The 19,592-nt window shown below is 49.4% G+C and overlaps 2 protein-coding genes, 1 long non-coding RNA gene, 1 other non-coding gene and 1 pseudogene across 4 annotated transcripts; 2 read left to right on the top strand and 3 right to left on the bottom strand.

The window, feature by feature from the left end:
• Window positions 1-8,841: 8,841 nt before the first annotated feature.
• LOC117861339 (uncharacterized) lies at window positions 8,842-16,084 on the top strand. Its single transcript, XM_034744876.2, has 5 exons — window positions 8,842-9,102; window positions 9,268-10,205; window positions 15,114-15,204; window positions 15,332-15,411; window positions 15,514-16,084. The coding sequence occupies exons 2-5, from the start codon at window positions 9,301-9,303 to the stop codon at window positions 16,082-16,084; spliced, it is 1,647 nt and encodes a 548-aa protein (XP_034600767.1). The 5' UTR covers window positions 8,842-9,102; window positions 9,268-9,300.
• LOC117862303 (U2 spliceosomal RNA) lies at window positions 11,192-11,442 on the bottom strand (annotated as a pseudogene).
• LOC117862292 (U2 spliceosomal RNA) lies at window positions 12,932-13,128 on the bottom strand. Its single transcript, XR_004641947.1, has one exon. It is a non-coding gene; the product is annotated as a U2 spliceosomal RNA (small nuclear RNA).
• A 600-nt stretch (window positions 16,085-16,684) lies between the features above and the next one.
• Window positions 16,685-17,178, bottom strand: LOC140223055 (uncharacterized). Its single transcript, XR_011898453.1, has 2 exons — window positions 17,004-17,178; window positions 16,685-16,909 (listed from the first exon to the last, which is right to left on the bottom strand). It is a non-coding gene; the product is annotated as an uncharacterized lncRNA (long non-coding RNA).
• A 16-nt stretch (window positions 17,179-17,194) lies between these two features.
• On the top strand, window positions 17,195-18,486 carry LOC117861337 (tricin synthase 1). The gene is made up of 2 exons (XM_034744875.2): window positions 17,195-17,569; window positions 17,673-18,486. Exons 1-2 carry the CDS (start codon window positions 17,483-17,485, stop codon window positions 18,321-18,323), a joined length of 738 nt encoding a protein of 245 aa, XP_034600766.1. The 5' UTR covers window positions 17,195-17,482; the 3' UTR covers window positions 18,324-18,486.
• Window positions 18,487-19,592: the final 1,106 nt, after the last annotated feature.

Raw genomic sequence — 19,592 nt, 5'->3', positions numbered from 1 at the left:
GATTCTCTCGTGGCCTTTCCTGAGTGAGGATGACTCACATGTTGACCAAATGGGGATGAGAGAGAGGGGGGCAGTTTGGGGTTTTCCTCGAGTAAACAAAGAAAATGAGGGCTTCATGGCTCAAACTCGAGACAAAAGCTTGTGTGGAACACATGGCAGGATTGGTTAGCAAACTTTTTTTCTCTGTCGCGCATTTTCAGGGAGTAATTAAAGCATTGATAAAGTTAAAACGACCAACAATTTGAAATAGAGAGGTACTTTACACTTCAAGAAATACAATATGCATAGCTCTCTTGTCGATCATCGCCGTTTATATTTACATAGTTTTATGGAAAACTCCATGTAATAAATTAGTTCAAGTGTTGAATTGGCTTTAAATCAATGGATAGGTTCGTATCTAATTTTACACACGTTTCACTGTACAATACTCAAACATCCCTCTTGGAGAATGCCTATATTTTATTTCTTCGCAGATGACCTATAGCATTTTATTCTTGCAATTCTCCCCTTAAATGAAAATGTTTTCATTTCTGATAGTATGTGTCCAAAACTCTGCACAGTGCAGAACATGGACATATACAGTCACTTCAATAGGCCAATAATAAAAGCAATTATTGCATTCAAGCCCACTCAAAAAAATACAGCATGATTATTAACTTATCATACTAAATTGTTTCCGGTACAAAATGGTACCTCCAATAAGAACACTGAAGAAACAAGGAGTAGATACAAATCAAGGATGGGGGGCACGTTTCTGTACGTCTCACGTTATAAATTAACCATCAAATCTAGGGCCAGTATGGCCAGACTCCTAGTGCTCCGGCTCTAGCCATTGTAGCTGCGCAGTGGGCCAGATGAGCCGGAGCCCGGTGGAGCCACAAGGGCTCCTCCGACGGCTGTGAGAGAGGGAGAGAGAGAGAAAGGACTTAGGTGAACGGTATCGCAGTACCGCTACAGAGATCCGTCGGGAGGAGCCGGAGCCCGGAGAAGCTGCGCCAAACGCGCCCCTAATAAAGCAATTTGAAAATTACTGTTAGTACTTCCTGCTCGAACGCTAGTAAATCGAAACAGCTGCACGTACCGTGAAAAGCTTTTGTGGAAATGTTTCAAAGAAAAAGGCAAAAGGCCGTGTGTTTATTGGAGAAGTAAATACTGCTTGACTCTTAACGGAAACATTAATTTCAACATTTGCTGATTGGACATGTCAGAACTCTACTCATTTTGGAAAACTATTTAAGCCTTGTTCAGTGTACTTTTCATGATATACTGCCCGAACCCCGCATAATGAAGGAGTAAGTGATATTTTGGATATTGTCAACGGTCTTCCAAACATAGCTCTCAACACTAATTTCTATTGCAATATATTTATAACATGATACAAAAATATACTATTACGCAATTACTTATTGGTAAAAATCTACTCGGATCTTTTTTTGAATATCCAAATTCAACACACAAAAAATATTTTGTAATTAACATGTGTAATGACTGACTGCAAAATCCCCAAAGCATGATTTATTTATGATTGAAGGGGAGTATATTGAACATGAACACATGCCACTTCTCCCATTCAAGAATATGGAACATATTTTCTTTTGAGAAAAGAATACAATGCATAATTTGTTGGGAAAAAATGTTTTGCTGCTATGAGCAGTCCACTCTCTCAGCTTGACCTCCTGAACAAGATTATGGGCTCAATTTTCTCCTTCAAACCATTTCAATTGCTCTAATATATCCCTTATAAGATTTGTATTTTTTTTCCTCCATGAATAAGTTGAGTTTTAAATTCAAATTGTGGGGGCAACAAAAGGACATGATATCGTTTATTCAAAAAATACATTGAGAATTATGTTTTTAAGTATTGGCCATAACTATTAGGAAAATAAGACTTTTGTAAGGATAAAAACACGCAGTGTAATTTTGAATGAAGGGGCAACCGGCACTAACTCCCTACATTTCAAAATGTACGTCATTTTAACTTTTTTAGATACGTAGATTTTGATATGTACGTAGACTTCTATGTATTAAAAATCCAAAACGACGTATATTTTAAAATCAAGGGAAGTACTTTTAAAGCCAGTCATATATTTCTAGTTTCTTGTTTAGATACAAACAGTTATGCTACGTTTAAAAGTGGTAGGGTCTGCCCCGTCGCGACTATACATCACATACGCGTTAAAAAAAATTATTTGTCACCTGAAGACATGCCTTCCGCCGCACGCACCGAGAGTTGCATACCTGTCGCACACATTTTCTTTTTCTCGCTAATATTAGCCTATGTAGCCACGCTATGCTGATTCGCTTTCTTTTGCAACGTTCCTGTCTGCTTCCTGCTTTCGATGCTCCCACCTTTTTTTTCTTCTTTTTCGTCGGCGTTTGGTATTATTTTATCTTGTTAATTTTTTTAGCTTAGAACATTGTGTTTTTTCCTTTTTGAATTTTTCTATTTCTTTTCCGTTACTTCTCATTTTCTTTCTAATCTGTATTATTTATTTCTAGATTCATTTATATTCCTTACTTATAAGATAGATAGGACTGTGTTGACGCCAGATTTTGACACGTGTTTTGAATCGGCGTCAAAGGGGGAAAAGATTGGCCGACACGGCAGGCTAAAAGCTACAGTTGGGAATCGGCCGATTGGCGCTACAGTGTTTCGGCCGATTGGCGAACGGAGTTGATGAAGGTCGGCCGATTGGAAAGCTGGAGCGGCTGGGCCAATATGGGCTTAAGCTGGGCTAGAGGAGAAGATAGTTGAAGAAAAAGATTGGCCCGTGGGAGTATGATAACCAACTCTGATACGAGTTGTGTTTGTAAATATTTGTTATCGTTTAAAATTAGAGGTAGATCCTAGTCGGTTAGGAAATTAGTTGTAACAAGCTATAAATAGCCGCCTCTAGAGATTTGTAGACAACACATCAATCAATACAACAAATCTACTTATTCCTCGCACTTTACTTTCAAGTCGGCGACTTCGCCAAAAACCTTTTCTTTTCACGAGTTCGTACAGGTTGGCAGGGCTGCATCGACACGATCTCCGGCCGATTTGTAAGTTCCGTTTATCGAGTAATATCTAAGCTTTAACTTCGAGCGCATCACTGTCGTTTCATTTAGATTTATTCACCAATTATCGATATTTACTAGAATTATAGGTTTTATTTATTATTCTAGTTTTATCACCAGTTATCCAGCTTGAGATTTGAACTGTCGGCTTCGTCACTGTTATTCTTGTTTATCACCATATAGCCGATTAGATCTGTCTCAAGTGTTGCATTTGTAGCGTTATTCAACTTGCTCTAGTAATTTCTTTGCAATCGCTACGTGATCATCGGCTGTTTTATAGCCGTCATATCTACAGTAAATCAGCCGATTCGCTGATACGCTATTCAAGATAGATTGGAACTCTAGCCGATCGAAACTCCTAGAATTTAACACTTTTCTTCCCTTGTCAATCAACAAGTCAGATTGACTGTCACGCCGCGCGAACCGCACCAGGGCAATAGCCCGAACAGGAGTTAAGCAGATTCTCCCGAGTCGTGTGTCCGACGCTGAGAGTCCATCGGCCGATTTCCAGCGCCAATAGACTGTTTTCCTTTTTTTCATTTTATTTTGGAAAACGTATGCATTTTTTCTATTCATTTATGAATATCCATTATTTATTTTTTTATTACTTTTATTTTTTAAAATAATTTTGGATATTTTCCCCATGAATTATAATTTACATTTTTAATTTATATCATCCATCATTATTTTTGTATATAATTAGGAGTTAACAAACCTGCATTTTATTCTATTGTCCCATAATAATACTGCTTGATCAATTAGTTGGTGATGCAAACCGACTTATTAATTTTACGTACTAACTTGTTCGTCACATGCACATATTTTGTTCATCCTCAAGAGATAATTTGTTCGCCTTCAAAGAATAATTTGTTCATTTTTCAAGAGTATTGTTCGTCTTCTGTACATATTTGTTCTTCTTCAAGAGTAATTTGTTCGTTTTGTAGAATAAGTTGTTCGGCAATATCGACTTATTTGTTCATAACGTTCAACCTTTTGTTCGCAGTACATTATTATTTGTTCATCATATTTAATCTTTTGTTTCTGGTGTCGAAGCATGTGTTCGTAGTGGTCAAAAATTAATTTTCCTGTATTTTAAAAAAGTGCGTTTTAAAATATTTTTCAAATACAGTCGAGTGTGGTCTTGTTTTGAAGATCTTGTTATAACAAACGCAATGGTGAAATCAAAATTTAATTTGGATACTCGGTTTAGGATTTATGACTTTTTTAGTTTCGGATTTGCATGGACACGTGCGATCTCATTATTTTTGTCCTTTATGCATATGCGGTCTCTCATTCTCTCTCATCTAAATGCAACACAAACAACCCAAATAACTATGGGGTGTTTGGATACCCCGCAAAACTTTAGCACCTGTCATATTTGATGTTTGTATACTAATTAGGAGTATTAAATATAGTCTAATTACAAAACGAATTGCACAGGTAGAGTCTAATTCACGAGACAAATCTATTAAGCCTAACTAGTCCATGATTTGACAATGTGGTGCTACAGTAACCGTTTGCTAATGATGGATTAATTAGCTTTAATAGATTCGTCTCACGAATTAGACTCCATCTACGCAATTAGTTTTGAATTAGCTCATTTTTAGTCTTCTTAATTAGCACCCGAACATCCGATGTGATCCTGCTAAAGTTTAGCATCTCGTATCAAACACGCAAACACGCCTAAGCCAACACGTGGCCACGTATACTTCTTCGTGATAGCGAAGTGGTAGGGATCTGAACCTGCAGCTCCGCAATCACACGACGCGTTTATCCTTCTTCTTTGAAAGGGGGCACTAGTTGTACCTTGTGGTTGACATCGTTCCTTGCTCCTGTATTTGATAATGGAGGCAGGACAGCGTGGGACGTGGGAGCACACCATGTGTACGTTGCCATGCTTGCCATCCGATCGCAGATGCTTACGGGAATCTAGCATACGAGCCAATAATTTGGTCAGTCCAAGAGAGTATAGGCACTGGGTGAGTGAGGTAGCCGGTGATCTGTAGTGCTAGTTTGCATTATTCAGCTCGATCGGTCAGTCGGGCACAACAGAAATATCTTGCTCTTCTTTCATCTTTCTTTGCAATAACAAAATCATAGAAATCTCTGTTGAAATAAATGCGATAAAAATAAAATAAAAAAGTGTATAGCTCGACCTGCATGTGTCCCACTCCCGTCCCACATGCAGGGAAGCTTTGCAATTGCAGCTTGCGTTCCATGTAAGGTCACATCAGTCCATCACGGCACGCCATCCATCACAGGTGATGGTGTGTGAGATATACCCTGTGTCCCTGCTCCTAAACTAGGAGCTAGGTCGCCGAGCCAGACGCAGCCGGCAGCTCCTAATCCAGAACCAGGACTGTTCCTCCCACCACAAAGCAGGGCAAACCAAAAGCAGCAGCAGAGGCCACACAGCCACAGCCACACACCTTTGCCAGTCCAATCACTCCACTCGGAGTCGAACTGTCGAAGGACGGATCGGTTCCAACTGGGGGTCACTTTCGGCATCATGATTCACGGGAGATCAAGCTGCCAACGTGCGAACCAACCGGATCGATCAGGGCACGGCGGCGCACGGACACCCTTTTTCCAGGTGCCCGGAGCAGTTCGGGGCGGCGCTGGACAACAAGAACCGAGGCTGCTTTTCTGGGCATCAATGTCGCCGCTCAGCTGGGAAGTGGGAGCTGGGAACGGACGGGAAAACGGGAGCGGAGCGGAGCGGACGACGGGTGGAGGCGAGCTCCGGCACGGGGCGCCAGGACTTGCGGGGGCCATGGGAACCAGGGCAGATGGCCGACGGCGGGCGGGGGGCGCGTCGGGTGTCTGCTAGCTAGGAGTAGTGCGGTGGCGCGCGAGAGTGCCTGTGCCTTCCCCTGCGACCCTGCGCGGGAGCGTCTGAATCCTGCCTCCTGCGTCGTATCCGCAGCCGTATGCAGCAGCAGCAGCAGCACCGCTCCGTGCCTCCTATGCCCCTGCTGCAACAGGGAATCGACTAGCCGTTTACGGATGCTTCTACAGCTGCAGATGAGTTGCTCGCTACTACAGTTGCATCGTGCATCCACTTCCACACACTCTCCACCGGTTCCGTAGAAAAGGTGCACAGCAAATAAAGAGCCGAGCTGTACAAGGATCCGTTGATGCGGTGCGATTGCAACGCGCCGGCGGCGGATTTGAAGTTTGAACTCCTCCGCCTTGTGCGCGCTCACGTGTTCCTACGGATCAAATCATTCAATCGGCACTGTTCGCGAATTCAATCCATGCACTCCGGTTCCGCAACTTTCGCCGCACCCCGCCCCCCTCCCCCCCACCCCCTCCCGCCGCCCCCCCACCCCCGCGCCGCGTCGCTGACGGCATCCGTATGGGCTTTAAGCCTGCTTCAACCGAGTGCCGCCCGCCGCCGTGCTGGGCCTGATCGATCTCCGAATGGGCTAAAATGTCCACGGAAAAAGAATAGATAATGGGCCTTACCAAGGGGATACCAGCACGCCCAAAAGAAAAGAAAAGGAGACCATGTGTGTGGGTGAGAGAGAGAGAGAGAATGTGTGTAACGCACACTACACTACAAACATTTATTTGCTAAAAAAATTACTACTACACTACAAGCATTTGGAACCTTTGAGAGCTGTGATTAGGAAACCAAAGGTGGATTAGGAAGCGCCTTGAACAGCTCGTCTGCATCGGAATGCGCGAAAAAGAGGTCGCTCCATTTGAGGAGGCTGCCGATGGCGCTGCTGCTGTCTCGGAGGCTGCTTCTACTCGTCCATACGTGGCTACCCTATCCTTCATTAGCCTAAAACCAATGATTAACCTTACTTAACATTCTCCGATCCTTGCGTACGCGCTTATCGCCTCCCGTTTTCGAAATCTGATCGGCGCTTCGTGGGCCGCGGGATTTGTCAGCTTCTGCACGAGCAAATCTCCCCAAACTCTCTGTAGCAGTTTTCGTGATGGTTCGATGCACGGGTGTCGTCGAACAAATCTCTTTCGAATTACAAACTCCGATTTCGAATGTGTAAGTCTACTTACTTGGTCGACCTGTGTTTGTTCCGTAAAACTTCAGCGTGAAATTTCGTAGAAGCGTTGAAAATGCTACACGCAAAAATTGACTCGTTTCGTGGGCGATAAAAGCAGCATCAAAAGTTCCCACGTAGGAATCCGGCTTTCCAACAACCTCGGGAGATCCTTGGCCGTTGGAGCAATAACGGACGGTGGATGAGTATGTGGGCCCCGTAGACAGGTCCAAGTGCGCCTCCCGCCACGCGGCGGACTTTTTCCAGCCTTCTTCCCCGTTCGGCCGTTCTCTCTCTCGCGGCGCTTCATGCTTTTCTTCTCGCGGGGCCCACGGGTGATTCGGTGGCAAATGCAAACGCACACCGCCCACGCTTCAGGCAGAAACCCCAAGAATGCCACTCAGACAGAACTATAGATTAGTTTGACACTGACGCTGCTCAGCTGCTGAGTGATGTCTCCCCGGTCAAACACGGCGGATAGCCCTGCTTACATGGTAATCCCATCCAGTCAAATAGTAGCAGAGATTACGAATTACCACGCATTGCATCCTGTATTGAATACGGAATACCCTTACCCCTAGGGTAACTGATTCAGAAGAATTAGTTAGGCGGTCCCAACCCTTCAACTAGGATGGTTTAGTTAGGGCAGCCCCAACCCTTCAATTAGAATATAGCACTAATTCTATTGCCACTTAGGACTTTTAGCTTGTGTGTCACTATATTAAATGAGAGAGAATGGAAAGAGTAAGAAACTGCATCTCATGCAAGACTCAGTGTCAACACGAGAACCTATGCATAAAACATTGTCAAGTTTTGGATTGGGAGAAAATGGTGTCTTCGTAATTGATGAGCAACAAATATGATTGGTTGAGGGGAGAGATGATGAATTTATTAAGAACCCACACTAAGAAATTATAGGTTGTAGAGTGTAATGTTTAAAGTGATATTTTGATTATGTGACAATATAGACACTATCTATCGACGTCATGGGTTAGAACTGGCTTACAGCGTTAAGCTTCTCAAACACATTTTAATAGCCTATATGCACCGGTACTGAAATGGAGAGGTATCTGTGATCCATTTTAACCTGAAAGATCCAGCTGAGCTAATTTTTCTCCGAAACTACTGCCGTAGATTGGATGAATTGCGACTGATCTGGTCACCTAACGAAAACATTTCTTCACGCTTGAGTAACCAGCTTTCATTGAAAAGTACTTCCAGTAAACAAATCTTAGGATCTTGAAATCTAAGATTCTCTAAACGTAGGAAACTGGAGTTGCATGAATCATGCTATGGAGTGGAAAACTAAGAATTACTCAAGGTGTTCGGCGAGGTTCATAGGTAAACGAGTTTTGGGCTCCTGTGAGAATTCATTTGCACCAATTCCGTCGTCTAAATGGCAGTTCTAGAAGTTATTTCTTTGGATTTGATTCCTCCAAAATTCATTTGTTCCGAAGGAGCCTAAAGCTTACTCCATGCAAAAGTCTCCTCATGCCTGTCATCCATCAATTTTGGCCCAAAAACTGATACATCGAGGAGGATCCAATCTAGAACGACGACCATTGACTGTTCCATCTCTTATAAACGGACAGTGAGCTCCGTAGACCGTCTTAATTCCAAAGTTGGACGCAAATACGATCACATCTACAGGAACCACACACTTGCATGGCAGTGATGCAATAACCATCAGAAGCCGAGGCTACTCCCAGCGCCTGCTAAACAATGTCCAGGCGTTCAAACATGGATGGGTTGGTGGGTGCACCTGGTAAGAAGGCCACCATTCTTTGATTCCATAAAAAATCAGTTGTTGACTCAGAGCCCACGATCCTCTTCCGTTTGCAACTCTCCATCCCATTGCCACCTCGAGTTTTCTAACCATTAGCCACCCATGATTGGATCTCTGCATGTGTTGTTGTGTTAAGTCTTCCTGCTAATCAATTGTTTCTAGTACAAATTGCACACTGCCCGGTGTCAGTTCAAGAACCGAGGAGGAAGGCGCCGTGATTCTCAACTCTGACAGCCATATCATCAGGTAAGCGTCTGAATTTCTTCTTCGTTTTTATTTGATCTTGTTCAGATGATTTCAGTTTCTCCTTAGCGAGAAGATGCAGAGTTTGTGATCATATAGAACAGTAGGATAACAAACACAGACGTATCGGTAGAAGCGTGATTTGAACAGCCCTGTTCAATGTTTCAGATTCTTTTGGAGAGACAGAGCTGACTGGAAGAGATGGGGTGCGTCTCTTCCAAGATCCTGGCGAAATCAGGGAGCTATCAGGAGAAGGGGAGCCTGGGCCACAGCTTCCAGAGGAGCAACGTGATCGAGGAGATCATCCTGTCTAGCTCCAAGAGCAACGGCGACCAGTTCCTGGCCCTCCTCTGCGCGTCCAACTCGACGGCCAGGAAGGCCAAGGAGCCCGAGCAGAGCCCGGCGGCGGCGGCGGCGGCAGTGGCCGAGCCGGCTGCAAAGATCGAGACGATCAATGTGTCGGAGCTGCTCGCCGGCCTGGAGGAGGAGAACGCCGTGGAGCAGAGCGATCGCAAGGATGGCGACAGGTCGCCGGCTCTGTGCATCTCAGATGGCGCCGCTGCCGGGAGGGCGAGGAGCTTCCGCACGGTGGAGGAGTTCGACGCGCTGGTGACGCAGGGCGGCTCGTCGGAGCGCGCCGCGGAGCTAGAGGAGCCAAGAGCCGCGGCGGCAGCGACGGCCGACGCCGCCGAGAGCAGCGGCGGCTCGTCCAGGCAAGGAGACCCCGCGGGGCAGGGAGAAGAGACGGAGGCCGCCGGCGCGAGGAGGCGGGCGAGGGCGCGGCAGCTGGGCGAGCTGAAGGTGCCGGCGGCGTTCGACTTCTCCAAGTCCGGCAGCCTGCGGGACTGGCTGCGCCAGGGCGGGCAGACCTTCTCGCCGGGCTCCTACGTCACGCCCAAGTTCGGGACGGCGCCGGAGGTGCCCGCCGAGCATGGAGGAGATCAGAATCACGGTGAACAGCAGCAGGAACACGCGCTGTTCGACCCGGAGCTGGTGGCGCTGTTCGAGCGGGCCATGGAGCAGCTGTCCGAGGACGGGGGCCGCGTCCTCGATGAGATTCTGGAGGCGCTGGAGTTGGAAGCCGGGGAGAAGGACGGGGCGGCGGCGTTCGGGAGAGTGAGCAACGATCAGCCGGCGCCGGCGGCCGTGGCTGCGCAGCAGGTCTAGCCGGTGACGGTGAGCGAGCTAGAGTTGGTGGCTGTTAGTTCGTTAGGTTTTTGGATGAGACTGTAAAACTGTAAGTACGGAGTGTTCAGAGATGTTTGAGTAGTTTTCGTTTACTTGTAAGCATATGCTTTGTAGTCTGTAGATTTGTTGAGAGAAGTGAACTGGAGTTTGTGATGTTGAGTTGTTTAGTTGAGTACGATGGCGTGGTGTTGTTAATGATCCAATCCAACCTGCTGATGTTTATGTTATTTTTTTTTCATTTGTTGTTTCGTCATCTTCTTTTTAATATAATCGGCAGCTCTCCTGTCCAGTTCAAATGAACTTGAGTTTTGTTCAGCAGCAGATATGTGGAGAAGATGACACGCAAATGTTTGGAATGCTTCATTTGATCAGTTACAAATTGCCAGGCATCATGGAGGAGGAGAATTACTTCCATGTTTACCAAGTCTCAAGTCCCTCACTCGTCACTGGGTATATCATAAAAGAGGGGGAAAAAAAGGTTCACTGATAAAGAAAAGCTCGATCGTCACTAGGTGGATGGTTCTCACTGTCTTGATGAGACGATTCAGAGGAGTCAAACAATCAAAAAGGACATGGCTAAGTCATCGGATGATCCTTGTTGAGCTCCTATACGCGTGTTATCACGGATCTGGAAGGACTTTGTATCTCCCAGCAGAACTTGACAGTCACACATGAGCGATGGGTGCAGTAAAAGTAGGTTTGGCACCTAACTTTAGGTGTCATTATTCAGTCGACATGATAAGTTCCTTACTCTGAAATACAAGTTTTACTACGTGACAACGAGAGAGGATGGATTGGCATCAGAGAAGAGGATGAATTTGTAAGCTAAAATCGAGTCGATCACAGCATATTGAATATTAATGAATATAATTGGACGGGCAAAAGTATTTCAGAAAAGATTTGGTTAGGATGCGCCAAGCTCGAGCTGTAGTGCAAAGCGCAAGCAACACGTGAGGACCCTAATGACAGGTCATTATCCAGATCTTCCCTCACTAAAATAAATAATCTCGTAATATATTTAAAAATATAATTGGTCAAGCAAAAATATTTGAGAATAGGTTTTGTTGGGGTGCGCCAAGCCTAAACTGTAGTACAATTAAACTGATAAGAAGAGATCCTACACTTGATCTTAGTCAAAAAGGCCGAGAAAGGTATGAGTTGCATTGTTTGCTTCCCTTTAGTTTTATTGCCTTCTTCTGTTAAAACACTTCTCCGCGCGGCAGTATGGTACTAAACAGGATTAGTTGTTAGTACTGTCCCTTGAAGGACATGGTGCCCTGTAGTTTTATTGCCTCCAATGTGATAAAACTCTTCTCAAGCAGCAGTATGGTACAAAATGAAACAGGATTAGTACTATCCCTGAGACCCTGTCCGCCTCGGGCATGGACAAACAGGTGGGCTCTGCCGTACCAACCACGACGGGGCGTTGGTGGGCCAGAGGAGGCCCATATACCTGCAAAGCCCAACTACTTTGCGGACTGGCGGCGCGACGGGACTACGAGAGGGTGAGCAGTGATCAGCCGGCGGCCGCCGTGGCTCGCAGCAGGTCTGGCCGGTGACGGGTGCGCAACAGGTTACAGGTCTTACTGGGTTGAGCACTAGAGCAGTTGATCTACGTAGTTTGTTAAAGTTTTGGGGTGCTTCGGATTCGATTGTAAGACTCTGAGTACGTAGTGCTCAGAGATGGTTTACAAAGTTCATCATAGGATACATCGTCCCAAAAATAAAAAGTTCACCAATAAGGTGGCGACATCTGCACACGCACTATTTTTTATTTACTGGTCAAATTTTCCCCGGGGAGATGGGAGTGGCAAGCTGGAACCAAGGTAGCTCAGCAACGATGGAGAAGTCCTCTCAGCAGCGGATGGCCTTGGCACGGCAAGGGCTGCTCGGCGGAACCTTGATCAGCGGCCGCCCGACGATGTAGGCCTTATTGTCCTCTCCCACGTCGCCGGCGGAGGCGCCGCCTGCAACCGGGACTAGCAAGCATACGGTTCTTGATCAACAACGCTTAACCAGGCGCTTGTAGGAGGAGAAAATCGAAGAAGGGGGGCAAGTTACTCACCAGGCATGCCGCCCTCGCTCCTCTGCTGCTGCTCCGAGGTGGGATCCAGGCGCGCGGGCTCTTCGCCGCTGACAGGTACGGGGAGCTCGCCGGCTGCGAGGAGCAGAACGACGGCGAGCGTGAAGAGCACAACCCTGGTGGCCATTGTTGCTGCTGGACGCTCAGATGACTGGTCGACGTGGCAACAACGCAATGCTTGTGCGACTGGGATTCTGATGAGTGATGACGATTTGCAGTATTTGTAGGCGGATGGTCTTGCAGCCTTGATGAAAGGATTTCAGAGGAGGCAAAACAATCATGAAGCGAGAGCATATGGCTAGTCATGAATCTTGTTGAGCTCCTAGCCTCCTATACGTTTGTGTCATGAGTCTGGAAGGAATTTGTATCTCCCAGCAGAATCTGACAGTCACACATGGGCGATGGGGGTACAGTAGGTTTGGCAAACCTAACCTTTCATTATCCTTGACCAGCAATGCATGGTATTGGAACATGTACTGTTAAGCTAAACTTGAGATCATTACAAAAATAAAAATCCCTCAAGATAATTGGTTGGGTCAAAATATTTGAGAATTGGTTTGGTTGGGGCGCGCCAAGCTCAAGCTGTAGTGCAACGCTCGAGCGACGCTTGAGGACCCAAATGGCAAGCCATCATCAAGATCCTCCCCCATAAAAAATAAATTTAATATCATTTGTGAGGCGGTGCCTCACATATCAGATATTAAACTGATAAGAACAGATACTACACTTGATCTTAGCCAAAAGGCCGAGAAAGGTATGAGTTGCATTGTTTGCTTCCCTTTAGTTTTATTGCCTTCTTCTGTTAAAACTCTTCTCCGCGCGGCAGTATGGTACTAAACAGGATTCCTAGTTAGTAGTCCCTTGAACGCCTCGGACATGGACCCATCAAGGTGGGCTCTGCCGTACCCACACGGCCGCGGTTAGTGGTCCATCTGCGGCCCATGTACCTGACGAAGTACGTGAAGGAGAGCCCAGCTACTTTCCGAATCTATCACTATTGGTTTATATCAAAAAAGTCACTCGATAATTCTTCAACTTTGCCCAATAGAAAACCACAAAAAATCATAATAAATCAAGAAAAAACCCAATAGTGATAGATTCGGAAAAAGGACAGAAGGAAAAGGAAAACTCGTAAGCTGGCGGGCTCACTCAGCTCTGGCTCGGTTTTCTCGTTTGTGGGCGTGCTGGTGGTGGGGAGTGGGGACTGAGGCCTCCCTATCGGGCCACAGTTTCTTTGTAAAATCTAACGAGCCTCGACGACGTAGCAGAGAGGATGAAGGAGACTGTGGCAGAGCTCATTCGGCCCAATTAAAAGGATGGTGGTGTGACCGAGAGAAGGAGATAAGAACGAACCAGCTCCCACGGCGTGCGTGCCCGAAAGCCATCGCCGGAGCTAGTCGCCAACTCGCCATTCGCAACACCAGCCAGCCGCCGGCGCGGGGCAACATGTACATGGCCGCCGGCACCACCGCGGTCGGCCCGGCACCGATCAGCTGGGTGCGCGCGGCGGCGACGACGCGGCGGCCATTCGACGGCCGGCGCCGCCGCAGCAGCTGGCGGCCTGAGTCGCCGGCGCGAGGCGCCGTTGGAATCCACAGCGCGCGCAAGGTTAGCATCTGGAACCTCTCGCTTTGCCTATGCTGCTCTCAGGTGCTCTCCTTTAGCCGGAACTAAGGGTGTATTTGCCGCCCAATTTTTTTTTAAGATTCTCTAAAATGAAATAAGAGGTTGGGAGCTGAAAAAATGATTTCTTCTAATTTTGTAAATTGATTGTCCATCCTAATTTTAAAATTTTATGCTAAAGAATAACAAAAAAACACTTTCAGCTACGGAATCACTAAAGAATCAGTTTCTAATGTAGCTCTACCAAACTAGAATCACTTCAGTCAAAGGTTCAGCTCCTAATGGAGCTCTACCAAACCGGGTTTAAGCTTGTCGGCGTTCATGGCCAACGTGCTGCCATCGGAATCCACAGTGCTGCCTACGTTGACAGGCCAAACAGGCACGTTGGCAGACGGCAACTGCCGGACAGTTATCTCCACGCTGCTATCCATTGCGCAATGTCCATGCACCAATTGAGAACTCAGAACTGACAGAACACAGGTGTTCTTTTTTTTCCGGCTGCAACTGACGGGACCGAATGACCCTTTTTTTTTTTTAGGGGGACGGGACCGAGTGACTGACCCTCAGAGTCACGGGACGTAATGTGCTGGAGACAACCGGAAACAACACCACCAAGCCCGCGCGAATTTAGCGACTCGTTTTCTCGGGAGAACCTTGAATTTGACCCACCGTATAGTGGAGGCCCATAAGGACGATGTTTTGGCCCACCGGATGCACAGGCTCGAGTAGAACGTGGAGGGGGGAAACTTTTTCACGACACTTTTTGTAGGAAAACCAAATAAGAAAAAAAAAACTTATCCAGCTCCAGCCGGGAAGCACGCACGCCAACGCAACCGTCAAAAGGCTGCCAGGTCCGACAAGGCGCATCATGCCCCTTCGGACGGAGGGGGGGCGACGGAGCAATGCGCCAATGCCGATGTCATGCGAGCACTCAGCAGCGAGCGGATCAGCCACCACTTGGGCTCCACCTGCTGTTGTGCGTGTGATGGTGATGCCGCCGAACCCATTTGGAACAGAGTTCCCTAGTGGCGTTGATATATAGTAGTAGGCTAGTAGAGTGTAGAGAGCACTGCCTCCTGTCTCCTGACACGCAGGGCACGCAGGTAGCGCAGGGCGCGAGGAGCACGGCCATGGCGGCGGACGGCGAGGTGAAGAACATCCACACCAACGATAGCACCAAGACGCTCCTCAAGAACGAAGCCCTCTACGAGGTGCGTCCGCTGCCGTTTCTCAGTTACATACCTGTCGAGATTTCTGCATCTTCCTCATACGATGTCGCGTGGACGCCTGATGATCTGATCCTGATGCTGTTGCGAAATCGCCATGGATGGGCTCCAGTACATGCTCAACACGATGGTGTACCCGCGGGAGAACGAGCACCTGCGCGAGCTCCGCCACATCACCGAGCAGCACGCCTAGTACGGCCCCGCCCGAGCGCACGATCGATCCTCTTTCTCTCTCTTTGGAATTTGGATCTTGGTGGGATTGAAATTGGAGTTTGCGTTGCGATGCTTTGACAGTGGGTTCATGCTGTCGCCGCCGGAAGAGGAGCAGCTGCTGTCGCTGCTGCTCAAGGTGATGGGCGCCCGGAACACCATCGAGGTCGGCGTCTTCACCGGCGGCTCCGTGCTCGCCGCGGCGCTCGCCATCCCCGACGACGGCAGGATCGTGGCCATCGACGTCAGCCGCGAGTACTACGACCTCGGCCGCCCCGTCATCGAGAAGGCCGGCGTCGCGCACAAGGTCGACTTCCGCGAGGGCCCCGCGCTGGGCCACCTGGACGCGCTCCTCGCCGACGAGGGGAACGCCGGCGCCTTCGACTTCGCGTTCGTCGACGCGGACAAGGGGAACTACGGCAACTACCACGAGCAGCTGCTGCGGTTGGTGCGCGTCGGCGGCGTGATCGCCTACGACAACACGCTCTGGGGCGGATCCGTGGCGATGCCCGACGACGCGCCGCTCACGGAGAAAGACCGGGAGGTCCGGGAGGCCATCAGGGCGTTCAACGCCAGGATCGCCGCCGACACGCGCGTCGAGGCCGTGCAGCTCCCCGTCGCCGACGGCATCACGCTCTGCCGCCGCGTCGTCTGAGCTGCAAAGCATGGGTTTTGAATGTGTGTTTCAGTGAAAGTAGAGACGGATATTGATGCTCTTCTCCACGGAGCCGGATCGAGTACTCTACTCAATAAAGTCACGCTGCAACTTTGCCTCCATCTCCCGCGTCTGTTCTCGATCCAACGCCTCCCTAATTTCCCAAGCACAAGGGTCCAGCAGCCAGTGACCTATGCGGCTGGGCAGCGCAGTGGCCTTCCTCGGCTCGCTCCGCGCAGCCAGGATCAGCCGATCCCGATCCCGATCCCCAATCCTTGTGTGAACATGCATTGCGCCGCCCTCCACTCGGTTTTCTCGTGCAGGCGAGATCTCGCTCGGCTGCTTCCCATTTCGCCCGCGAGCGCGTGCTGCGCTGCCCTCCCGCCCAGCCCCGCCCCAGTCATGTACATCGCACCGGCCAGGGAAGAGGAAGGAGAGAAGTGGAAGGAGCAGGCAGCCGAGAGGATGGTGCTGATCGTCGGCGCCAAAGCGCTGGCACCAACTCCTCGATAACACCGAGGCGTCGAGTCCTCATCGTGGCCGGTGCGTCCAGCTCTCTCAGGAAACAGAATGAAATGATGCAATGATTAGCCAGATCAATAGTATAAGTGTACACGGCTATAAAATATGGCAACGAGCAAATAAGATTACAATACAACAAGTTCAGCAGTGCTCCTGCTTTATTTCAAAAAAAAAAACAATACAACAAGAGGACGATCCTTGCGCAGATGGTGACCTCCAGCGCTAGCTGATCCAGGCGCCGTAACTGATGGTGTGGACCTTCGTCTCCTTTGGCATCCACGGTGCGGGAGAGCTCGAGCAGCACTACATGCAGAGAAAAGGACGGTGGCGAAGGAAAATTGAATAAGAGGTGGGCCAAAATTTATTTATAACAATACGGGCCTATTTGGATCGAGACCTGGCAATCAGATTGTCGGTCAAGTAGCGATCTCAGCCCCGAGCGACCAAAATCGGACGCCTGGTCAGGTGCCAAGCAAATAAACGTGCCTGTGAGTTGTACACCTGATGGGTACGCTTTATACAAACCAAAGATGGTAAAGGTCCTTTTCAGGAAATGAATATGTTCAAAGCATTATTAACTTTTTTTATGGAGAAAGCATCATTATCTGTCTATAGAGAGGGCCTAGTGGGTAGTGGAGTCTACCAGAGAGCACCCAAATAGATTAAGCTTTAACCAGCTTTTTTTTAAAAAAAAAAGAGTAAGCTTTAACCACGGAGTTGACGTGTTTCGGATCCAACACATTTTTTTTGCATTATTGGTTACGATAAGGTTTTACACGTGCACACCACGGAATTCAGTTAGCAGAGCACGCAACGAGCGAAGCCGCCGTCAGCTGTGCAACCGTGGCAACTGCAGGGAGAGGCGGCGATCCAGCCATGGCGACCGGCGGCGGCGTACCGGACGTCCACAGCAACACCGACAGCAGCAACAAGACGCTGCTCAAGAGCCAAGCCCTGTACAAGGTAAATCACACGACAAATAAAACCAGCCCAAGGCCGTTGATTCCTCGTTCTCGCCGATCATGGTGATTCACTGACGCGTCGCCGGCGGCTGGTCGCCGTGCAGTACGTCCTGGACACGACGGTGCTGCCGAACGAGCCGGAGTGCCTGCGCGAGCTGCGCCTCCTCACCGACAAGCACGAGCGGAGGAACATGGCGACGCCCCCGGACGAGGCGCAGCTGCTGGGGATGCTGGTCAAGCTGATGGGCGCGCGGAGCACGCTGGAGGTGGGCGTCTTCACCGGCTGCTCTCTCCTGGCCACGGCGCTCGCCCTCCCCGGCGACGGCAGGGTCATCGCCGTAGACGTGAACCGCGAGTACTTCGAGCTCGGCCGGCCCTTCTTCGAGAAGGCCGGCGTCGCGCACAAGGTGGACTTCCGCGAGGGCCCCGCGCTAGACCACCTCGACGCGCTGCTCGCCGACGAGGGCAACGTGGGGGCCTTCGACTTCGCCTTCGTCGACGCCGACAAGCCCAACTACGTGCGGTACCACGAGCAGCTGCTCCGCCTGGTGCGCGTCGGCGGCGCCATCGTGTACGACAACACGCTGTGGGACGGCACGGTGGCGCTGCCGCCCGACGCGCCGCTGTCGGACCACGACCGGCGGATCGTGGCCGCCATACGGGACCTCAACGCCAGGCTCGCCGCCGACGAGCGCGTCGAGGTGTGCCAGCTCACCATCGCCGACGGCGTCACCATCTGCCGCCGCGTCGCGTGATTGCCGGCCGGCCTCGCCGGCGGCCGTGCGCGCGCGCGCGGCGGTTTCAATAAGATTTCGGTCTTGCGAATCGTGGGCGTCAGATATTGGCCCTCGTAGTTGTGGTGCCTGAATTGGAAATTGGAATAAGTGAATAACAATGGCGCCTTGATCATTTGGAACAGCATGTTGTTCAGCTACGCACTACCCTCTAGCACGCAAAATCGCAAAGGCGAGACGTCTGAAATTTGGATGGGCAAAGCGCTGGGAAACTGACATGGTGAGCACTCTGCTGCCCGAGTGAGGGAGCGGCAAGAGATTGGAGGTTTGGAGAATGACCGGGGAGGAGAACCGCTCTCGAGCTGCCCAAGCGATCGAGTGCGCAGGGAGGACGGGGAGTGAACGACGACGCGGGTGGCTTGCGCCCTGCTCCTGTAGTGGTGAAACCGGGACCGTATTGCTGCAGGAACGGTGTGACGAGGGCGGCGGCGGCGACGCGCAAAGCTCGATGCCGGCTAGCGCGTGGCCAGCGGAGAGTCTACTGAACATCTGGGCGAGTAGGTGGGTGGGTGCTCGGTCTCCCGAAGGTTTGGAGGCATGGCGGCGATGCTTTCTGTGGCGTCAGTTTCGGGAATCTCCGATCGAGAACAGCAGGTCCAAAAGTGCGCGTGACTGATGTCACTGAATTCACCAACGGAATCCCTGCATCATCCATTCCATATGAAATTCAGATATGTAAAATGAACAAAATGATTTATAAGAGTCATCTAGTAACTCGGTGGTTGCATGTAAAAGTCACCAACTCAGTGAAAACCATGCTGTTTTCAGCGCCAAGTGGGCAAAGTCAGTGAAGTTTTGAGTGACAAGGAGTTTTAGGTCGATGGTCCTGTGGTCCACAGTCCAATTTAGACAAGTGCGAGTGTGACACCGTGCCTGGGCTACTACGGCCGGTAGGTAGGTGGTAGCGGTATCGGTAGCACGGTGGGCGCAGGGTTGGTCATTGCCTCATTGGTGCTCGAAACCGACGGCGAGTTCGGTGGCCGGTAGGGGGAGGGTCTGGTTCGCGTCTCTGTCGAAGAGTCTGGTGGGGGGTGCGGCTCACGGCTGCTATCCGGTCGCTGCAAGCCATTCGTCTCTGGTCGTCTGACGCTGACCGTACGAGTTTAAACGGTCACGAACATACAAATTGCATGGAGCCGAGGCTTGGATATTTGCATTCTGCGGATTTTGGCACATGCCCTGGCTCTCCCGGCCTTACGTTCTTATTTATTTTTTAATATAAACTGGAGA

The sequence above is a fragment of the Setaria viridis genome, chromosome 6 (assembly GCF_005286985.2).
Source record: "Setaria viridis chromosome 6, Setaria_viridis_v4.0, whole genome shotgun sequence".
In the NCBI taxonomy this organism is placed as follows: domain Eukaryota; kingdom Viridiplantae; phylum Streptophyta; class Magnoliopsida; order Poales; family Poaceae; genus Setaria; species Setaria viridis.
This window is presented reverse-complemented; position numbering and strand designations above follow the sequence as displayed.